Source organism: Verruconis gallopava, assembly GCF_000836295.1.
Source record: "Verruconis gallopava strain CBS 43764 unplaced genomic scaffold supercont1.20, whole genome shotgun sequence".
In the NCBI taxonomy this organism is placed as follows: domain Eukaryota; kingdom Fungi; phylum Ascomycota; class Dothideomycetes; order Venturiales; family Sympoventuriaceae; genus Verruconis; species Verruconis gallopava.
In genome coordinates this window covers 65,632-85,590 of record NW_015622156.1, presented here as the reverse complement: position 1 = coordinate 85,590, position 19,959 = coordinate 65,632, and the positions used below count along the sequence as shown (strand labels likewise).

The following is a 19,959-nucleotide window of genomic DNA, read 5'->3' as shown; positions in this document are numbered from 1 at the left end:
ACGAATTTTGATTGACACATCAAACATGAATCCGCGGCGGAAGTGACTCGCAGTTCTGAGCTTTGTTGTGTGTGCCGAACGGCTTGGCTTCGATGGCTTCTGCAGATGGCGCGGATGGGTGGGGAAGCGCGGGTGCAGGCTACAATCTGTGCAGCGGCTGGGTCTTCCCTGGCAGCACGTTCAATATGACTGCAATAGTATCGTGAAGTCACAACAGCATCTGGACGAATCGCATGCAGCGCCGAGGGCCTGTCTTCAGTTGGCTGCGCGAGATGATTGTCCCCTTGGTCCTGATCGAGTAGACGGATAGGATGAAAGTTGGTCGAGTGGACGCCCATCCCGTGCGCTCAAGGACTGGACCTGAAATAGAGAACAGCCCGGAGGCGTGCATGCATACGAGCGTCAACCTTCCACAATCTGGAAAGCCCTGTCGTGGAAGACGAGCATCTTGGAACGTTGAGGCTGTGGGAAGGTTTTGGCCGTCTGCAGCGTAAGCCGTTGGTCTGTTTCGGTCCATGCCTCGCGTGGTGTCGGCGGTGGGTGAAATTTCCGCGAAACGTTCTATTCCTTAAACTTATTTGCCGATCGAAAGGCTAGGCTGAGCTAATCGAAACCTCCGTGACGCCATGATTCAGTAGTAAAAGATTTGCTCTCCAGCAGCAGCAGCAGCAGCAGGCGGCGGAGTTTGTCCATGCTAGGAGGACAGCGTTCTAGACGCGGCCTCGATTGCCTGAAGTCCAAAATGGTCCCGTGCAGACTTCCGGATCTTCATCTTTATCAATCAACTGGGCGGGGACTTGTAGCACCACTGTCAACAACACCGATGATTTTGACCCGATGATGCAATACAAACCCTTCTGTTGCTCGTGCATGTGTCGGCATCCTGGCGTCTGCTTGATAGGATACGTGTACAGCTCTCTGGGCATAGTGCGAGCATTCTGCTCATTATTAAGATGTACGCCTTGAAATGCCAATCCCACATGTCTTATGTGGAACCATTCTTCAACATCTCCGGTCGGCAGCAGAGACACACTTGTACGCGCTCTTGTCAACACCCTACTTTGGTGTTGGCTGATGACTGTCCAACTTTGTCGATCAAATTTGACAAGAGAAATGGAGACTGAAAAGCGAGCAGTCCATGAACAAGAGCTTCCAGTCTGCCCGTCAAAGCACGTTGAAAACGACAATCCTGCATAGTCTCAACCTAGGCATGAATTCGCCGCCTTTCGCTCCAATAGCTGACCGTCGTCTCGACAAACAGCACTGGGCTCTATGTCGGCCACGTGTAGGCTCAAAGACCACAACACACTACGAAGGGCCGAGTCGAGGCGTCATTTCTGTGTCAGGTCATCATCTTCCTTGGCCGCCACGTTTGTGACATTCCCGAAAACAGAGTTTTCATTCTAGGCTCTTGCACGAACGTCGCGAAAAATGGCGTATCACTCTGCCAAAGCCTCGGCAATAAAGTAACTTTTTGTGCTTCTCGGGGCGCCCCAGCATCACGCTAGGCTTGACCACAAGCTATCGGGGCAGGAGGGCGGCAATGCTTTGAGAGGGCCGTGGCAGGCGTGAGGGTCCGATGTTTGAAATCCAAGATCGATTCCCCGTGCGAAATCCTTAATGAGTTTACTCCTTTCACTTGATCGACGGGAGCTATGGCACATTACTTGTGCTTGCACTTGTAGTCTCTTGTTCGGTCCGTTCCCCTTCCCAAGTCCAGCCACCAATGGGCTTTCTTGCGTGGCCACGAGAGTTGGCTAAAGTGCTTTAAGCTGTCACGATTTCGCTGCATTACAAGATGCTGTTGCGATTCACTTGAGGCTTCCAAATGGAGATGAGAAGAGCAAAGTACGATGAGAGGCCATCGACCACTCGTGCCAGCAAGCATAACGATGTTTCTAATCCATCAAGACTGAGCATGCATTCAGGCTGTACTAGTATGTAGATTTTCCACACCTTTGCTTTCAACGTGATTCTACCCTGATGTTTACCTCGAAGTAACATTCATCCGAGTCTCGGACGTACCTGGAAGCTCTGGGCGCGTGAGAGTTGGCAATCGCGACGACAAAGTAGAGACAGAGCAACCCTCTTTTCCTTTATTCTCCACCAACGTTCACAGCTTTTTGGTCGAACTAAGGTTGGGCTGTGTGGCAATCAGTCGTGCAGGAGGGCGAGGGCGAGTACATATGGAGCCAAAAACATGGTGAATAGCGGACGTGATGCTTTGGAGTCATTGGTGTCGACTATACTGAATTGTGTATCTGTTTGTATAGAGGACGTACAACACCTGTGATCCCTCAACACCACCACCTTCAAAAGTGACAGCGCCCTTTTTTGACACTGATATCAGGCAAACGCCGTAGTTTCTTTCGATATCTCTCTGTTTCCCAATGCCATGAGGAAAGAAATGATGATCCAAATGCAAATGCACACTAGCCCATCCACCATAAAATTCGTACACAGACGCTTAACCCTCAAGAATTTCGCGAAGACGGCGGATGGTCGATCGTGTGGCGGCCGCAGCTGGTGTCCTGCAGTACCGCGGATGTTAGCATGCCTCATTCACCGGCGTTGTTCAGATATCGTGCTTCGCGGGAATCAGAACGTACGAGACGGTCCAAGCACCACCAGCGATCTGCTTCTTGCAGCTCCGGCACTTCCAGATGCCAACACATTCCCTCTTTACTGTGTCCTTGCCGCAGAACGAGCAAGTGTACTACGATACTGCTGTCAGTCCTGGATTCTCCAATGACCGCGAACGTCTTCGGCGTACCCGCGCATGTTGTGAGATTTCAATCTTCTTGACCTGTTTGCGGAGGGAGGCACCATAGCTGTTGGACAGTGGTCAGCAGTCTGTTTCATTCGAGTCGAGTCCGTCTATGGCTGATCGACGTCTGTCAAGTAGTGGGCGAAAAATTGGGAGGAGTGGAGGGAAGTAAGATCGTACCGAGTGCCGTATTTACCGGTCACACCTGGTCATTATTAGCAATTGTCTTGAAACAAACACAGAGACGGAGCAACGCACCGACTTTCTTCGTACGCTTGGTCATTTTAGCGACTGTGGGAGTGTTCCGATGGGATGTGTGGTGAGTGTCGAAATTGAGAGATTTGGTTGCTTCGCGCCCAAATCAAAAATCGACAGTGTGGGTGATGAAGCCAAGACACGCTAGGCCTTGTCGGGGCTTTGATGCCTTAGGCCACAATTGATCATCGAAGCAATTCTTCTTGGCATTTGGCTATCTCCATCTGCAACAAACACGAAAGGAGACAATCATATTCGTGATGTGCGTAGACAATCCTTCTAGTTATTCTCGTTTACGGCCGACTCATGTTTCGAGATTTGTCTATGGATCTTGTCATCTGCATTCACCAGCACGACGCCTCCTTCTCAACACATCGCGCCACGGAGTGCACATGGATTGAATTCTACGTCAGCCCTTGCCTCAGTATGGTGTCGTCCAATATGTTTATCTTTCCGTGATCAAACAGGCATAATTGCGCGAGTTTGATATCGGGGAACTGGTCCCTTTGCTTAGCCCCATCTTCATAGTTTGCCCCGCGATGCTCTCCACAAGTCAAAATACGTCTCATGCTCAACTGTGCGCTATCGTCATTTAGATGGGCGTTCTTTTGAGTTTCGAGGCAGACGTCTCTTCAATATTCATAGAAATATCGAATACTTGACCTTCTACTGCCTTATGCTGCCATTCGAGGTCTACGCCTGCAGAATTAGACGAGAGACTCGACTTTACCCATTCTTCTTGTTCTGATGGCCATAGACGGCGCAAGAATTTGGCGATAGCGTTGGTTGTGAGACTGCTTTCTCTGGATCTTCAAGTCCACGAAGGCATTATGAACTGAATGGACGACATTGTTGGAGTGTCGAATCACTTCCTACTGCTCTAAGATCTCTTTCAAGTTGAAGTTGTTTAAATTCTGGCAGTAAATTAGCAAGCATATTAGAAATCTCTGCCTTGATGAGTACCAAGATCTGCTTAAGATTGTTCTCGACCTATATATCGCGTCGATCCTCTTCGAGAGCTACATATTATATCAGAGTTTCTACACCCTCTGCCGGTTCAAGATTCAGTCTTGAAATTTTAGAACGCAGGCCACCAATCAGCGCATCTCAAGCCGAGTGTGTTCATGATGTTTCAGGCGCCCGAAGTCATAGCTAGGGTTTGCAGCGGCACATAACCCAACCGGCTGCATTTTCATCCTTCTTCGTAGCTTGATTAATTCATCGCCCTGCAGATCCACGCAGTACTTTGCGTTTCCATTCGAGCCTGTGCAGCCGAAGACTATTTTCAACAGCAAAATGGTGGCTTTGCTCGGAGGGTGAAGCGTGCGACGACTCAGCCGCACGGGACAGTGTGCTTCAGTGGGACACGCCGCCAATCACAGACCGTCCAAATGTGTCAGACGGGACGCCCATTCCGGAGTCGAGATTGGCCGTGATGTGACGTGAGGGTTGCTGGTGGTGGAGCCTTTGTGCGTCGTTCTCAGCTGGCTTTCTCCAAAAATGCTGCGACTGCGGTCACTTGCTACGCTGCTGCAAGGTGGGCAAGCACACGGCCATGCTCGACGTTTTACCCTACGGAACGTTAAATAGCTTCGAACTCTTGACGCATTAGTTTCGTTTTGGCTTCCTAAGCTCAAGTGGGCTGCTTACACTGAGAAGGCGAGGATAATCCCGTATGGAGAAGAGGGCAACATGTCAAAGAGAACTGTGTTCACCACCATTACGCCGCTACCTTCATTTCTAACGAAAGGTATGTGTCTTAGGTTCTGCCACTGCCACACAAGATCCCAAGATCCCTACCATCCAATACGGCTCCAAGGTCAAGACAGAACGTGGTTAACAAAGCGCGAGACAGAGGTTGCAATCTCCTTTCTCCATGATCATTGGCAGATGATCGACCTCAACCCTCTCGTCATAGACAGGAAGAAACTCGACTCTCCACCCCCAAACGCTTCGCCCGAAGAATGCCATGCTTCATGGTACCAGATAACCGACAAGATAACGTACATGCCGGGCGTGCAGTCCTCCGTCAGCTACAACGCTTGTCTACATGACCTTGCGGACGGCCTACAGACACACACTTTTGCTCCTGCAGGCGTCGAGATTCGCGCCCGCTGGCTGATAGGAGGTGGAAAGGGTGCACCTTCGGAACTGGGGCTCAATGTGCCCAGCCAGGGACTCTATTTACAAGAGGAGACGGATCTGAAGTGCAATTTCCTGATGACTGGTTTTATTAAGAAGAATCTGAAGAAGGCGCACGCACAGGTCGTGGAAAAGATCGTGGCAAAAGGTAGGGAGCTTGAACCGCGACCGCCCGTGCCTCCGAAGGATGAAGGGTATCGAGTTCGCGATCCCTCGCAAGCGTTGCGGATACAGAACCCGCAGCCCGGGCTCGATGGTGCTCCACGAAGTCCAACCTACTCCCAGTTCGCAAGTAATAGTAACCCGGATCTGTCGAGCGCGCCAAACAGATATCCGCCGGGCTATCTGCATTATCGGCAGGACACAGAGCCAGCGTTTAGCTACCCAAGGCCGAACCCTAGGCCAGAGCCTCCTATGACCCATCAACGGATCAATTCAGTGCCGGAGCAAAATATGCTACCGTCGTCGAGAGTGGCGGAATTACCGAGTGAGACACCGCAACCGCGTCCGCGACCTATCAGCGAGCTACCTGGGTAGGGGATTTTTTTTCACGCTGGCGTCTTGAGAGAAATAGGACCTTAGCATCCATTTGCTGATGATTTTTATGATGTACGAGCATGTTAAGCTTTTTTTTCTTCACTTCTATCTTTCTGTGATTTTTTTTAGTGGACAACGATCAAATCCTCACGATCGCGGGGTCGCATATTGATCAGGCGAAATGGATCTACTGCTCTCGAAGCTTCATTTGGAAGCTCTTCAGAGAATGAGAGCGCCAGTGTGAGCATCCTCAGTCCTCTAAACGCTTGAATGTCAGGTATTTTGATATCTGGAGAGATCGAACAATTAGGATAGTGACCAGTCTTTCTGCTTAGCAGTTCAGTTCTGGTGTTTCAACGATTGAGATTCACACTTAAAGCCCTTGTACTCCATAATGCAAGGTGTGCCCAAATGAATGGGCCAGCGGAAGATGAATCCGAATAGGCACCTGGCATCGGCTCTGACCAGTTTATTTTGTTTCTTAAGATTCTAAAGCACGATCGCAACCTTCTAGAAGCCCTCTCTGCTGAACATAACTGCTGAATGTCATAACAAGTACATACGGAAGAAAATGGCCGTGAGACTACAACACAGTACAAACATCTGTTTGGTTGAAAAATTGAGTTGAGAGAAGATCACAGGCCTGGTTCCAGCACTTCAGTTCTTTTACGCACATAGAGAAATAGTTCTGCTCTAGGTCATGGTCTCGGGTGTACAAGAGGACACAACCCCGGAATTTCTCGATCTGAAACTAAGAGGTCAACAGCGAACAAGCATCGGGCTCTACGTGAGAAATTTTCTCGTCCTCGAATAACGTATTTCTGATCCTTCTCGATCAATGACTGCTCAAGCTGAAATCTCGAGAACCCTATGATTACATCAGCGGGAGTTAATATAAACTTTGCCGCTTTGTTGATCAGGCAGTATAGCGCCACATATCAACCTAACAGGAGACAGCAAGCTCTACGAGAACTGCGGCGACACAAACGATACTAGGCACCGGGTACAAAATACATCTTTGACGCATTACAAATACCGACAAAGGACGGATATAATGTGAACTTTGTGTTGGATCACAGAAAAGCGTGGGTCACCGTTTTGTCGTCGCGTCGCCTTTTGAGATCAACAGGATGTTGACGCTTTTTACGGAGATCTAAACGAGAAGTGATGAAAGCGGAAGATACGATCTGTATTTAGAAGAACCAAGTGCTTCTAAGCTCTAATCGATCTCGACATCGCCCTGGGGTCTACAAGCGTTGAACGTGTCAATTCAACCTTCGGCACGGGCTACATGCTTATAGCAAACTGAAGTCGGCAACAGTATTTTTTCACTCGTCCGGACAGAATAGCGAACGGGTACTACTGATCTAGACACTTGAGGATTCTGCGTCGCTAGTTGTTCTTATTGAGAAGACGCTCAGATAATGAGGGCGCTTGTTTCTGTCTCCAGTGACAAGATCCGTTGCGAAGTAGACACGCGGCAACAACTTGTACGATGCGTTGCAAACGATTCAGCAACGCAAAAGCTTGGACATATTTGCCTCGCGTGCAGTTAACGTGTAAAGCGAGCCATCGTATCTTGCCTAATAGGGTCAGACTGAGAGCATTGTAACCTGGCTTTTCTTCAATAGTGTTTACCATCTCGTATGCTCTACGTCTCTCGCGATAGACATCCTGTTGGTATCACCTCACTCGCATGATCAGAGTACTTCCGACTCGCTAAGTTTTATTTTAAACGACGATTACCACATATCTCGACTGAGATTGAGAAAATGATATATTTACGTTAGTGGATACCAAAGTCTTGAGAATATACACTTAATCTTGTAAGCAAATGATTGAGTGGCTCTACAGCAATATCAAAAGCCACTTAAGATAAAAGCAAAGATCGAGATGATTGAGAGTTTCCATTGATAATGGGAGACGAAAATACTGACCGATAGACCGTTGGATAGGCGTATCAAAGTCAACACAGAAAAAGGGGAAAAATTTGGTGGCTTTTGATAAGAGAATGTTTGACGAACAATGTATGCGCTACATATATACCTTAAAGCCAATGGCGATAAAATAAAAGCCATTGAATATACGCCCAGGTGACACGATACCCATGGTTCTGGAGTTACGTGCCTACCCGGCGATCGTTGGCGCGCAACGGGCGATGTCATCGAGCAGAAAAAGTCGTTAGGCTGTGAAAGTTCCTGTGTGCGGTAGGGATCGGCACTGGATTAAACTTGACTCGACAGCAGTACAAAAAGAAGCTGAGGACCAAATTCGCTCACTCGTAGGGAAGCTATCCTTTTTGTCTCGTGCGTATGAAGCCACACCATTTTGTCAATTACAGTATGGGAGACCGAAGAACAAACGCGACCCCGTAAGCATCATGATGGCCACAACCTTGCAAATCATCCGGGATCAACGCCAATAGTGCACAGTGTTTAAAAGGGGGCAGAGGTAATATGCAAACGGGGCGAAGAGATACTGATGCGGGATAAAAGAGGCTGGTAATCAAGAAATATAGCATCCAAGGATGAAGCCGTTTTCTTACTGCCGATAATCGACTAGTTTAGCATGCATGCATGTTCTGGAACATATCGATTTTGCGCATGGACACCCAACGACATGGTGCTTTCGAACACCGGACATTATCTTAGGCCCATGGCTAAGGGATTCGCACAGGCAGACGCTTTCCCGCCCTTGGATTCCGGAGTCGTCCCCGAACAACCATTGTTGGAAGCAGATTTCAAAAGTCCATCGATGTACTGATACAAGAAGAGCAGGGGAGAGGCTGTCCAGCCCTCTGAGCTGGGGCTTGTGGTAGCCATGTAAACGAGACCGAGAAGCAGAAGATACGAATTGGCCGAAGACAATGCATCCCGGACGCATCCCTAGCAGGCGGGCCTACAGCTGCGGGCCCATTTCTTAACGAGTTGACGAATCCTTCAGGCGTCGTGCATGAAATGTACGTGTCGCTCGTCGTTTGAGAATCTTTTCTGTTGGGCTTTGTCTTGTTCCCGTCAGGCAATTGTTCGTGCTGCGGGGGCCCATGAAGCTGGCCACGAAAGGCCCCCCGAACAACACAACGCATGTGACAAGATTATACAAGGGACGGTATCTGGCTCATGAACGACTTTCTCGTTCGATGTTCGTTTGCTCTTCTCTCTAACTTCATGAAGGCTAGCTGTGCTGAGACGGACAGCTCCACAAGACAGCCCAGACCGTTTTTCGAACCATCTAGACCTCTTCATCCCGGTCTCTCACCAACGCCCAAGCTTTGCCTCTCGAGCGCTCTCCACCGCACCAGCTTCCGCTAAGTGCCCCAATAAGACGATCCGATCCATCTCACATTGAATCTGTGCAGAGAGCCACACTCGTTTGGCCAATTCCTGTCTGCCTTTGTATCGCCACGTCTGCTCGTTGCAGGCTCCCGCTTTTGTCTGTAGACATCTGTCCAGTGACCTTCACTACCAGAGCAGCAGAAGTACGTCGATCATTAACGATTCAACCCCCCGGCCTACACCATTGGCCAGTCAAACCATCGCATAACCTAATTTGCGGTCGACTTCTTTGCGTGATGCCGCTGGCCTGAGATGCTGGTCTCAACTCTACGGTAAAACTTGTGGCCACGATTCCGTCGGCTTCCGCTTCACATCAGACAATGCTACCGCTTCTCTCGCCTGCAGAGCTGAGCAGTGGCGCTTGCTCCAACATCGTCTCTGCCCCCGTGATGGGTGCTGCTGCTCACCCTAGCCAAGATGTGAACAGGCCGGAGGGCGAACTGTACTTCAGACCAGCTTCTTTCACTTCGCTCGAGGATGCGATGACAATCAGCGCAATCCCACCGCCTCCTCCAGCGCCGTCAGACCTGGCGGAGCCGACACCGTACCAGGAGAACCCACCTGACCTGTCAACTGTTGCTTTTGAGCACATGTTGGGTCTTTCTGGCGTGCCTACGGAGGCCACACAAACCGTCCCCAAACCGACGCGGAATTTGCGTCTTCCTTCGTTTGACGCGTTAGGTATCTCGTCACTCTCAACTGTCAAACAATCCATCCTTGCAGGTCAAGGTGTCAATTCGTCCAGTCTTGCACTTCCTATGCAACAGGACATACTCCCATACATTTCAAGATCTTCTTCCTCATATTCCCCAACATCCCCACAACCAGCAGTCTTTAGCTCTTTAACGCCGAATAACACACTTGAAGAATTAAAATCAGCCTTTAAAACCGTTCCCAATTTTGTCCTTACCCAGACACCGCCAGATGAAGTGCGAGGTCTGGAGTGGGATCTACCCAAGTCGAAAACCACAGCTAGCGCTGAAGAAAATCAGACTCTACCAGCGCAGACATCATCGTTAATGTCTTTCGGGGTAGATTCTGCGCTAAACACAGAGTCGGGTGCGATCATGAATCAAGTCGCGTTCTCGTTGAGATCGGGTCGTGCGCCTTGGTTGAGTGACGCGTTACGCATCATCTGTAATCGTTTCCTACGACTTTTTGGCAATCCTCAGCGCTAATGTCCTACAGTGGATCTCGTGCATCAACACCGTGGATCTGATGCGATCAAGATACTATCACACGCCTTGCCTTCTCCCTCAGCCAACGGTCATGCATTTCCCTTAGTCATTGACACGATTCAACAGTGCACGAGCTCGAGCTCAATCATGTGGTTAAATGTTTGGCACGCAGTTTCCGGCCGGTTTAACTTCGAGGATCTGCCGAAGTCACCTCCAACCACACCCGCGCCTCCTTTTGAAGGCGACGACTATTTCACACAAAGGGTGTTCGACTACGCCGTTGAAGTACCAGACTATCAACAGAGAATCACCGCACAACCGATGAGGCTCAGACAACAAAGACCTGCGATAGCCCCATCATCTATCGATATCTCGATTGTTGAGCGCTATATTCCTCCTACAAGTTCTGCCGAGTTTGAAGAGCTATTCACAACCACGGGGCGATCATTTTTGTGCGATCGAATTGTTGAGCTGTCTCCTTCTAATGGAACTTTGCTTTTCATTTACCCAACCAAATCTGGGGGGGAGACATTCAAAAAGCGTTACCTGGAACCTATTCTGGATCCGACTTTGAGAAGCATGATGATCTCGCATGGGCTTCCTGTCACGTTGGTCGAGGATGTCGGGCGAATGACGGCGATTCAGCATCTACTCAGCTTTGAAGACATGAAATCGCAACTGCAGACCTTTCTGAACACTTTGAACAATGGCGGCACGCCATCCCGTCGATTTCATAGGCCAAACGATTTCTATTCGCTGATGTACGCCCAGCCGCAGAAGGTACATCTCGAACGGGACGTCTGGGCACGGGATTGGTGGAACAAGCAGGAAAAGCTCCGAATTCAAAGAGCATTTGAATCTCACGACGTCCAAAGCGCCAACGTAAATCGACAAGTGGGTGTGTTCCAAGCGTCTGCTCACCTAGCAACAGCAAGACGAGAAACTGAACAAGCTGCACAATCGGCACAATCCAAGTTGATCCAGCGAGCACAAACTCAATCTCTGCTCCGAGATGCAGAACGCACGCAAGGTGAAAGACAGCCTGGCCATAACGAGGAGATGATCCTACGGCTCTTGCAGCAAGTCGCCACGAAAGAGTATAGGGATGGCCCGCCGACTGTAGGTTTAGAAGTGGGTGTTTTTGTGATTCGGAAGACCGCGCGAACATCTGTGCTCGCGTGATTGGCATTTTGTGGAGCGCAAGAAACCCGGAGGATTGAACGAGCTCTACGATTCTAGGCGTTTATTCAAGAGGTTCGGCACGTTTGGCGCTTTGCATCTTCTTTGCAAGCCGATTCACTCTTATATACCCCATAAAATGAGGCATAGCAACGGTTCGTCTGATGTTACATTTTTGTTGACTTACGCAGAGCTTTGGGTGGATATCTGCTGAGTTGAGTAATCATGGAGCAGGTTGAAAAGTAATGGTGTTACCAGAGATGGGCTGGTCTTGCAACCTTGCATACATATTTATTCTATTAATTTTCTTTCAGACGTAGTTTGGGATGACAAATGTTCTTTTCTACAAATTTATATTGTTATGGTCCCCAGCTTGGGACCTTCTGAGGCATCCGAAGGTGAGCTCTACACATTCTTGCCCTCTTGCTCCAGACACGTAACCTTGAGAATGAGGCATATATGAAATTGCTGTGTTCATGAGCTTCTCGTCTCCACGCCTTGTTGGAAATTAAACTGCCCCATTTCGTTTCTATAAAAATTGTTTGCTTCACCGGGTTCGTTATTTGTTGTTCTCTACAGAGAGAACATAAGCTCTTTGTATATTGGACTCGCTAAGAATGACCTCAGGTCGGCAACTTTTCGGAGTTTGATTCTTTTCATTTAGTCATGCAACTATTCGACGGTGGCAAGTGATCGCTGAAGAGACTCTGTTTAGTAGTGAATACAGACGTGATCACGCCCTTTCGCTATTTCCAAGACAATTGCGTGATGGTATTGGGACAAGCTTGAATCTCCTTGATTGGACAGTGAACACTTGGATGACAAACCAAGACATGACGTTTGCGGGGCCGCCACAGTGTATTTGAGGACATCACCATTCTCACATACATTTTAATCTAAACGCTATATCTTAGCTCTTGTACTAGCTGTTTAACGTCCGTATCTCATCACTAGCCTTAAAGATATCCTATATTTCAATTAACTTCTAAGGCGACCTAATATATCGAACTTTGTAACTTTGGCTACGTATCAGCCTCGGCAAAAGAGTAAAAGCAACACGATATGTCCACAACTACAGCAAGTCAACCCGTTGCTGCACATCAGCTGCGTGACTCTGCAAAAACCTCTGTATTCGAATCACCCAAAAATTTTGAAAAGTCTCCCAGGCTCTCCGGTGCAGTCGACGCAAAGTTGTCGTTCTTTGATCCACCAGCGAATGGAGAAAAGGTGAGCTTTCTCACGTACTGGTCCTGACCTCACGAGTTGATTGAGCGAACTAATGCATCCCGATTTCAGCCATACAACTGGGCTGGAGCAAATGCCGACAACCCACCAAATGGAATCCCACGTAATTTTGGCGTGGACGAGCAGACTGTGACGATTAACGACATCCGTGGTCGGGAAACCGAATTCTCGCTGGATAATAACGCATTTCAAGCGCTGCCCAACGTTCCGTCTGAGATGAAATACGAGGATTTCAACAGCGACGAAACCATTCGACGAGTGTATTACCCGGAGGTTGAAAGGCTGTTGCTTGACCACGTGCCAGGCTCGAAACGGATCTTTCTCTTTGACCACACCATCAGGCGGCCCAATTCCTCACGGTCGGCCGTGCAGCGCGTGCATATAGATCAGACGCCGAAGAGCGCAGAAGCACGAGTCAGACATCATTTGCCTGAAGAGGCAGATACGCTTCTCCAGGGCAGATACCGCATTATCAACGTGTGGCGACCGCTGAACGGACCCGTGCAATCCAACCCCCTGGCAGTCGCAGACTCAGCTACGGTCAATGACGAGGACTTGGTACCTGTTGAGCACAGGTACCCCGATCGAACCGGCGAGACCGCGGCCGTCAAGTTCAACAAGGCCCAGAAATGGCATTACTGGAGCGTCATGAACAACGAAGACCGGCTGCTTCTGAAGTGTTACGATAGCGATGAAACCTACGGTCGCTGGGGCAGAGTGCCCCATACGGCATTTGAGGACCCAAGAACACCAGCTGACGCGCCGGGAAGAGAGAGCATTGAAGTGAGGGCGCTTGTGTTCGGCTGACACACCGTGTAACTTTGTTGAATTACTGTGACAATATTCACATACTGTTCTGTATGCTATACATTGCGAGAAATGGAGATCTTTTTAAACCCATAAGAAGTTCAAAAGCGTCGTCGATACCATCTGCTGAAACAGTGTCGTATTTGCAATCTCGTTTCTTAGTAGAATCGTCTTACTCCTGATCAAGTTGAATGCTCGTACGAGGTAAATTGCGATTCCTGAGTACCTCCTGCGCTGTCACAAAAGGAGAAGAATGAGCCGACGAGTGACTTAGGAAAAAGACGAAATGCACGGAATCTGAGGAAATTTAAGACCCGGATGTCTGTTCTTTGAAGTCGGAAAACGCAAACACGACGGTGAGAATTCTGGCTGACGTAGTGCTCTAGGTGCTAAGAACATGGTGCATACTCACCCTTCTGCGAATGCGTTTACGAATGATCCACGAATCGGCCAATTCAGCGAGGAATTGTACTCAAAGGGCATTGCATGATGACCTTCGTCCACTTCTATAAGCCGCGAGGTTAAGATTGCTGCGAGGTTAGTAACGCTTCGCGGGCCTAGACTTATCAACCTAACCAAGTATAAAATGCCATCGAGCATCATCTCTCTATCCGAACTCGCCTGGCCAATTCGGGATGCTCAGTCTCCCACACACATCTCTCACACATACAATCACCTCCCAAAGCCCCCTTCGCCCATTCACGCCTCTCCCGTGCAGTCAACTCTACGTCGCAATAATGTCCTAGAACCTCTTCGTCCTTGCGCAGTCCCTCTTTCACCTCTTCATCGCCAACTCTCCACTTCACTCGTTCCCTCTTTGTCCTCGTCCAAAAACCCATCTCACCGTTCCACTCCCACCGCACGTTTGGATCGCAGCTGTGGTTGGCGAGGCACCATAGCGGATGAACAGCTCCAATCTCCGGTTTGCCGTCCGGTCCCTGTTTCGCATCTGCCGTGCCGCGAAACTTGGCGTACAAGGTGTTGAAGGTCCACGTGTTGAAGCGCGAGGATGCCGTGAAGATGTTGATCTCCATCTTCTCGAGCATGGTTAGTGGAAGGATCACATTGTAGTACAGATTGAAAGGGAGACTTGGCTTTGTGGACACAAAGTCGCCCCAGAGATACTTGGTCTGTACTAAATCAAGCGGGTGCAAGTCCAGGTGCTCGGCGAGAGCGAACGTACGAAGGAGAAGCAGCGCGTACAGGGAGTTCGCTGCGTCCTTCGCAGGTGCATCTTTGGCGAGAGATGTGACATCCTTCCCACACAGGACTGGATGATACGAGTTCCGAGAGAGCTGTAGACAATCGTTGCTGCAGAACACAGTTTCGTAGCATTCTGGACATGAGACAGGGCCGCTTCCATCATCTCGCCCTCTGAGCTTCGCGGCGCACGCATCGCAATATTCGTCATTCAACCTCGCCGTCGCGGTCAGAATCGACTTTTCGCGCAGGATTTGCTGTCCGGCGGGAAGATCCTGTTTGGCAAAAAGCCCGATCTGTTTGATTGTCCCTGTGCCAGGGACGGACCTCGTCAGGTCTGGTAGCTCTGTGATTCTTGCTTCCAGACTTGGTGCTGCGGCGGCCAGAAGCTCATTAAGACTGGTCAGAGAATCCTGCGATGACCGGTCTGGCTCATGCTCGTTCCACGGATAGATTTCTCTTCGGACGAGGCCCCATTCTGGGTACTCCTCTGGAGCGTGGCTCGTATTTTCGTCGCCAAAATGTGCTTTGACTGCGCGTGATAGGCTCTCATGAAGTTGTGACGCCGTCGGAGCAAACGCAGGGCTTATCTTTTTAATGTAATCGCTCGCCTGCTTGAGGTTGTTGCATTCAATCAAGCTTTCAGCAAGACTTGCGTATCTATTTCCATGGTATTAGCCCGCATGGCCTTTATGAATCAAGATAACGTAGAAAGCCTACACGCTATCTTTGATCGGCCCGCTTACCCAAGCAATTACGCTCTTGTTGCGTTCGTCGTCCTCGGAACTGTCATCACCTTTGGCGTCCTGATCTAAACATTGTGCTTCCTGTCCGCATTCGGCCTGGAAGTACTGCACGGCAGCTTCATAGGCTTCATCTTCAAACTCACCCGTCTCGCCTAACGCTTCATCTATCAGCAAAAGTGCGATATATGACTCTCCCGCCGCTAGATCGGGATACCCTGTGTGTTGATATGCTCTGGCCAATTTGATCCGCAACTCGATGCTGTATGGACAGTTGGTTATTTTTTTACAGAGCTCTGCAATATCTGGAACGCTGTCAATATTCTTCATTTTGCTTCAACTATTCAACGAGCGAGTCCTGAGGTTAATTTGCTCGTGGGATTAAGAATTTTCGACATGCATGGCGCTTTAAATGGCTTAGCGTGGTGGAGATAGTGTAGTTAATCTACGAATGCTGGAGTTGGAGTAGGTTGATGGCCGACAAAAACGGGTTGCGACACGGATAACTTAGTAGAAAGCTTTTTGACTGTGCAAACGGCATTCTCAAGGTTACACGTTCTTGAAATAGATCAAATATTTAGCGTATGAACATGCTGTCTATACTAGCATATCAAGGTTCTGATCACTAAGTCATGGGGCCAAACGTTCCCATGAGGAAATATAAGGTATATACGTCGATGGTATCTCATCATCATTAAATCCTTCATCATGCCAGCTCGTCATTCCAATCCCAACTTCTGGAGGTGGGTGAAAACTGTTGGCACGCAAATCACGCTGCGACAATACCCTCCTTCAATCTCTCACCCCACCCTTCACAAACCATTTCAAAGCCTCTCAGTATGCCATTGCACTCCGTCTCCGCTTCCCTTTCCCTCAATCTCTGATCCCAGCAGCCTTGTTCAATCCACCGCACGCTTTCATCCCGGCTATTCATCTCCTCTCTCGCTTCCCTCAGTAGATCCTTGACAACCCGCAGTTTGCGCGCACCAACCGTTGTCGTCTGCTGATTAACTTGGAGCGTATCCTTTAGATAATTCAAATCCTGGATCAGATCTGCCGTTTCAGAAAGAAGAGTGTGAATTGCAAGCGGTGGCCGCGAGGAAGGGTGCAATGTTGATATCGATGCCAGGGTTGCGTCGAGAACCGGCTCCATTTCGGAAAGCAGGTCCGGATGAACATAGATTGGCGTCAGTGGCGACATCAAGTGCGAGGTCAGTTGGGAGAGGATGCGTGTTTGGTTTGTAAGATGCGTGGAGAGTGCGGTATATGCTGTTGACAGCCTACGTATTGTGTCGTTAGTCCCGTATTTCTCTTCTTCCACGGCAATGGCAGGCCTACCTTGTGGTGCCCATTTCCATTTCGCTCTGGCTCCCTAGGTCGCGCAGTCTCTCTGTTAGCCTGCTGACGACTTTATCGCCTTCACTCCCGTTCTCCTCCAGTCCCCTCCGCGCCATTGCCTCCACGGCTGACATCCTCGCCTCGAGACCAGCACTTATGAGCTCGGACTCCTCCAGATCGGACTCCGATCCATACTCGCTGCCATCATATGCTGATTCCTTCCTTCGATGGCCTGTTTGCTTAAGCGCACTCTGCGGGCTGAGATGTTTTCCCCCACCGCCTTCGGGAGGGCTGCTGGCTACATCTATGCCGCTGTCTCGTTCCTGCTCGGCTGGTGTTTGAGCCTCATCTTCTTCCTCGAGCGCCTCTTCGCCATCGCTGAACCCATCAAGCTCATCTGCAAGCGACTCGCCAAACTCCTCACCTGCTAACTCGAAAGCTAGGCTGTCACCAACGCCGGCAGAGCCGTGGCTAGCTCCAAAGGCGGCGCTGCTTCGCCGACTGAAACTCATCGTCTGGCTTAGCCGCTTGGATGAGGATGTACTGAAGTTGCTGGATTGACGCCTGTGCAGCGGCGAAGCAGGCGGCGAGTTCATGGTTAGTCTCGAAGTGCGAAGATCAGGGCTTGTAAAAATATATTCTAGTTTGTGTTGATTGCTGCTGTCGCAGAGTGTGCGAGGACTGAGTTGAGGAACGACCAGTCAGAGTTGCCGTGTAACGCAACCGCTGTGCAGCGCTGGATGTGGACGCAGTTTGGAGTGCGACTTCCTCTGGAGGAAAGGCCTTGGGTGCGAACGATGACGCTCCTGCCTGGGCTGCGTGATCGCGTCTGTTGCGTGGGTTGTACCTGCGTTCTTCCTTACTCTGGCAACAAGCGGAAGGAACGACGGTCGGCAGGCGCCACAAATTCACCTGCAAACTTTCCTGCGATCGCTGGACGTGCTGCGCGTCCACAGGCGTTGGTTGGGTCTCTTTTTCGCGTGCAACTTTGTGTTGTCAAAGGTTTGGTTCGCACACGAAGTTTCGTGCAGGGACCCGTGCCGTGCCAGCGGAGGATGGTCGGACACGCTTTTGCTGAGAGTCAGACTTATGCGTGGTTCCCCAAGTTACGGCGAGCCGCAACGCTGGCCGGACCTGGCCCAAGTGGTTTTGGCAGGGGCAGGTCAGAAGGCCACGCAAGAGAAGGCACGCAGGGGCATGGACGCGATGGTGCTTTCCACGATTGGCCACTGTGTTCACGTGTACAACGTCCAGCGATCAAAGCCAAAGGTCCGCTTCGTCAGTTCATGAGCAGCTCAGTGCCTCTTTGATCTCCAACATCCATCTGTCAGTGCTGTGACATCAGTATCCATCGCCCACTTCCGGACCTGCGTCCTCGACCTGCTCCGCCGTCCTGCGCTCATTCGTTGTCACCCGAGCACAGGATGCTATGCGCTCTTTGCTGCCAGCCGGCCGGCCTGGCTGGTCTATCTGGACGACTATCGAGCCAGTCTATTTGTGGTTGTCTAAGCATGATATATTTGCGTATCTGCCGCAACATAGTGGCTTTCTATATCATTTTCTAGTATTCCTTTGATGATCTCCAATCCTCTGGCGTAGTATTAGACAGAAAAAGAGCTTGGGGTATACGGACGTAATTAATGATTGGGTCATTTCTTAGCTAACGTTTTATGCCACTCTCCATGTCTTCGTACCCATCTGTAAGCTCAAGTATTATCATCGCAAAGTTTACACGGCTTGTAAAGCCTACATCACTTACCGTCTCAGTTTAATGCGAGTCTCGACAAACACATGCTTAAGTAGCAAGCAACCTGCGATTTCAGACGATGAGTTGCTTCCAACACATCATGTATTTACTCTCATGTTTCCTCCTGCTCTTCGAATTCCTTCATGGCATCGGTTTATTTGTTACCCTCTTTGTAAGTAGTTTGCATCGGGTTGCTCACACGGAAACGACAAAAAGGAATTTAGGCACTCGTGAGTCACAACACTAAGGATGCTTTCCGTCTGCTGCGAACAACTGACAACGAATTTAGCAAAGCGGAAGTCGGTGTTGCATCTGCATCCGATGTACAAGGATTTGACCAGGAGGCCGCTATCGAAGGAGATGGTTACATAGGCCAAATTGGGCTGCACGTAGTGCCTGAGATATCAACCATTGTTGAGGAAAAGCATGTGAGAAAATCCAGCTCGAGAAAAACCTATATCAACCTTTGCAATCCCCAAACTGCACTGCGTCGTTCTTCGCAAACCCAGAATTGGGCGCCTCTTGTCTGTCAACAGTATTCTCAACTTGTTCGCACTGTGCGTGCTTACAATTGTACGCAATCGTCAAGTTGACAATCAGCGCTCTCGGCACCGTGCACACTCATAGTTGTCGCATCCAATAATGTAAAAATGCACAGGTTTGATCGCGTTGAGGAGCGACTGCTTTAGCGGGAGGTGATGCTACCTGACGATACGTACATCTAGCAGCAAGGACTTTGGAACGACTATCTGTTCATATAAAATTCCTCGAAAAAACTTTCGCTTTCGAATAACCCCCCAGAATTCTCCTGCTCAGGCAAACGGCCATAATTACTGGTTTTTTTTTTCTCTCACTGCCAGGTTGCTGTTCTTGCTGGAATGCCAGACTCGCTGCAGACGCTGTAAATTGACTACGTGCCAATCAACTTACACGACACCTGTAGCTAAGAAGACTCACCATCATAGAGTACGGATTACGATTCCGGAGCTTGCAAAACAAGGCAGGACATCTCTGTGGGAATATTGAAGCATTCATAGAAAAGTCCAGCTTGACATCCAAGTCTCATCCTGATGGACAGTGCAAATTTGGATGTGCTGTTGTTCGTCAAGCTAGGAGGGAGTACAGAGAAATTCCGTGGTGGGACGTATGGCTCTTAAGATGCAACCGTGCGAAGCACAAGGATGAAGACTGCATCATCGACCAAAGACTTGCGGTATGACGTGCGTAAGAAAAAGTCTGCTATTTATGAATGCGTAGGATTTTTAACCCCTTCAAAAGAGAACCCCTGTGTGCAAATGCTGTACCGTCACGAGTTTGAGATTCACCCTTTATAACGACCACCACGTCTTTGGCACGACGCGCGGGGGGGATCCAGAACTTAAGAATTTCAGTTGGTTTTCTTTTGTCAAAGATGTGTAAAATATTAACGTAAGTGAGTGGGAGATGGCAAAGCTTCGATCCGTGTCTCTTCTTGGGTTGTTCGTTT

General features: G+C 49.5%; 6 protein-coding genes across 6 annotated transcripts; 3 read left to right on the top strand and 3 right to left on the bottom strand.

The window, feature by feature from the left end:
* Positions 1–1,916: 1,916 nt before the first annotated feature.
* PV09_06018 (60S ribosomal protein L37a) lies at positions 1,917–3,122 on the bottom strand. Its single transcript, XM_016359596.1, has 5 exons — positions 3,026–3,122; positions 2,948–2,972; positions 2,774–2,831; positions 2,610–2,716; positions 1,917–2,531 (listed from the first exon to the last, which is right to left on the bottom strand). Exons 1-5 carry the CDS (start codon positions 3,048–3,050, stop codon positions 2,468–2,470), a joined length of 279 nt encoding a protein of 92 aa, XP_016212432.1. The 5' UTR covers positions 3,051–3,122; the 3' UTR covers positions 1,917–2,467.
* Positions 3,123–4,430: 1,308 nt separating this feature from the next.
* Positions 4,431–6,219, top strand: PV09_06017 (uncharacterized protein). The gene is made up of 2 exons (XM_016359595.1): positions 4,431–4,772; positions 4,878–6,219. Exons 1-2 carry the CDS (start codon positions 4,715–4,717, stop codon positions 5,699–5,701), a joined length of 882 nt encoding a protein of 293 aa, XP_016212431.1. The 5' UTR covers positions 4,431–4,714; the 3' UTR covers positions 5,702–6,219.
* Positions 6,220–8,879: 2,660 nt separating this feature from the next.
* Positions 8,880–11,912, top strand: PV09_06016 (uncharacterized protein). Its single transcript, XM_016359594.1, has 2 exons — positions 8,880–10,173; positions 10,225–11,912. Exons 1-2 carry the CDS (start codon positions 9,357–9,359, stop codon positions 11,394–11,396), a joined length of 1,989 nt encoding a protein of 662 aa, XP_016212430.1. The 5' UTR covers positions 8,880–9,356; the 3' UTR covers positions 11,397–11,912.
* A 360-nt stretch (positions 11,913–12,272) lies between these two features.
* PV09_06015 (uncharacterized protein) lies at positions 12,273–13,544 on the top strand. The gene is made up of 2 exons (XM_016359593.1): positions 12,273–12,620; positions 12,690–13,544. The coding sequence occupies exons 1-2, from the start codon at positions 12,456–12,458 to the stop codon at positions 13,443–13,445; spliced, it is 921 nt and encodes a 306-aa protein (XP_016212429.1). The 5' UTR covers positions 12,273–12,455; the 3' UTR covers positions 13,446–13,544.
* A 214-nt stretch (positions 13,545–13,758) lies between these two features.
* On the bottom strand, positions 13,759–15,762 carry PV09_06014 (uncharacterized protein). The gene is made up of 2 exons (XM_016359592.1): positions 15,366–15,762; positions 13,759–15,305 (listed from the first exon to the last, which is right to left on the bottom strand). Exons 1-2 carry the CDS (start codon positions 15,716–15,718, stop codon positions 14,045–14,047), a joined length of 1,614 nt encoding a protein of 537 aa, XP_016212428.1. The 5' UTR covers positions 15,719–15,762; the 3' UTR covers positions 13,759–14,044.
* Positions 15,763–15,930: 168 nt separating this feature from the next.
* PV09_06013 (uncharacterized protein) lies at positions 15,931–17,975 on the bottom strand. Its single transcript, XM_016359591.1, has 2 exons — positions 16,727–17,975; positions 15,931–16,668 (listed from the first exon to the last, which is right to left on the bottom strand). The coding sequence occupies exons 1-2, from the start codon at positions 17,320–17,322 to the stop codon at positions 16,158–16,160; spliced, it is 1,107 nt and encodes a 368-aa protein (XP_016212427.1). The 5' UTR covers positions 17,323–17,975; the 3' UTR covers positions 15,931–16,157.
* Between the last annotated feature and the right edge of the window lie 1,984 nt (positions 17,976–19,959).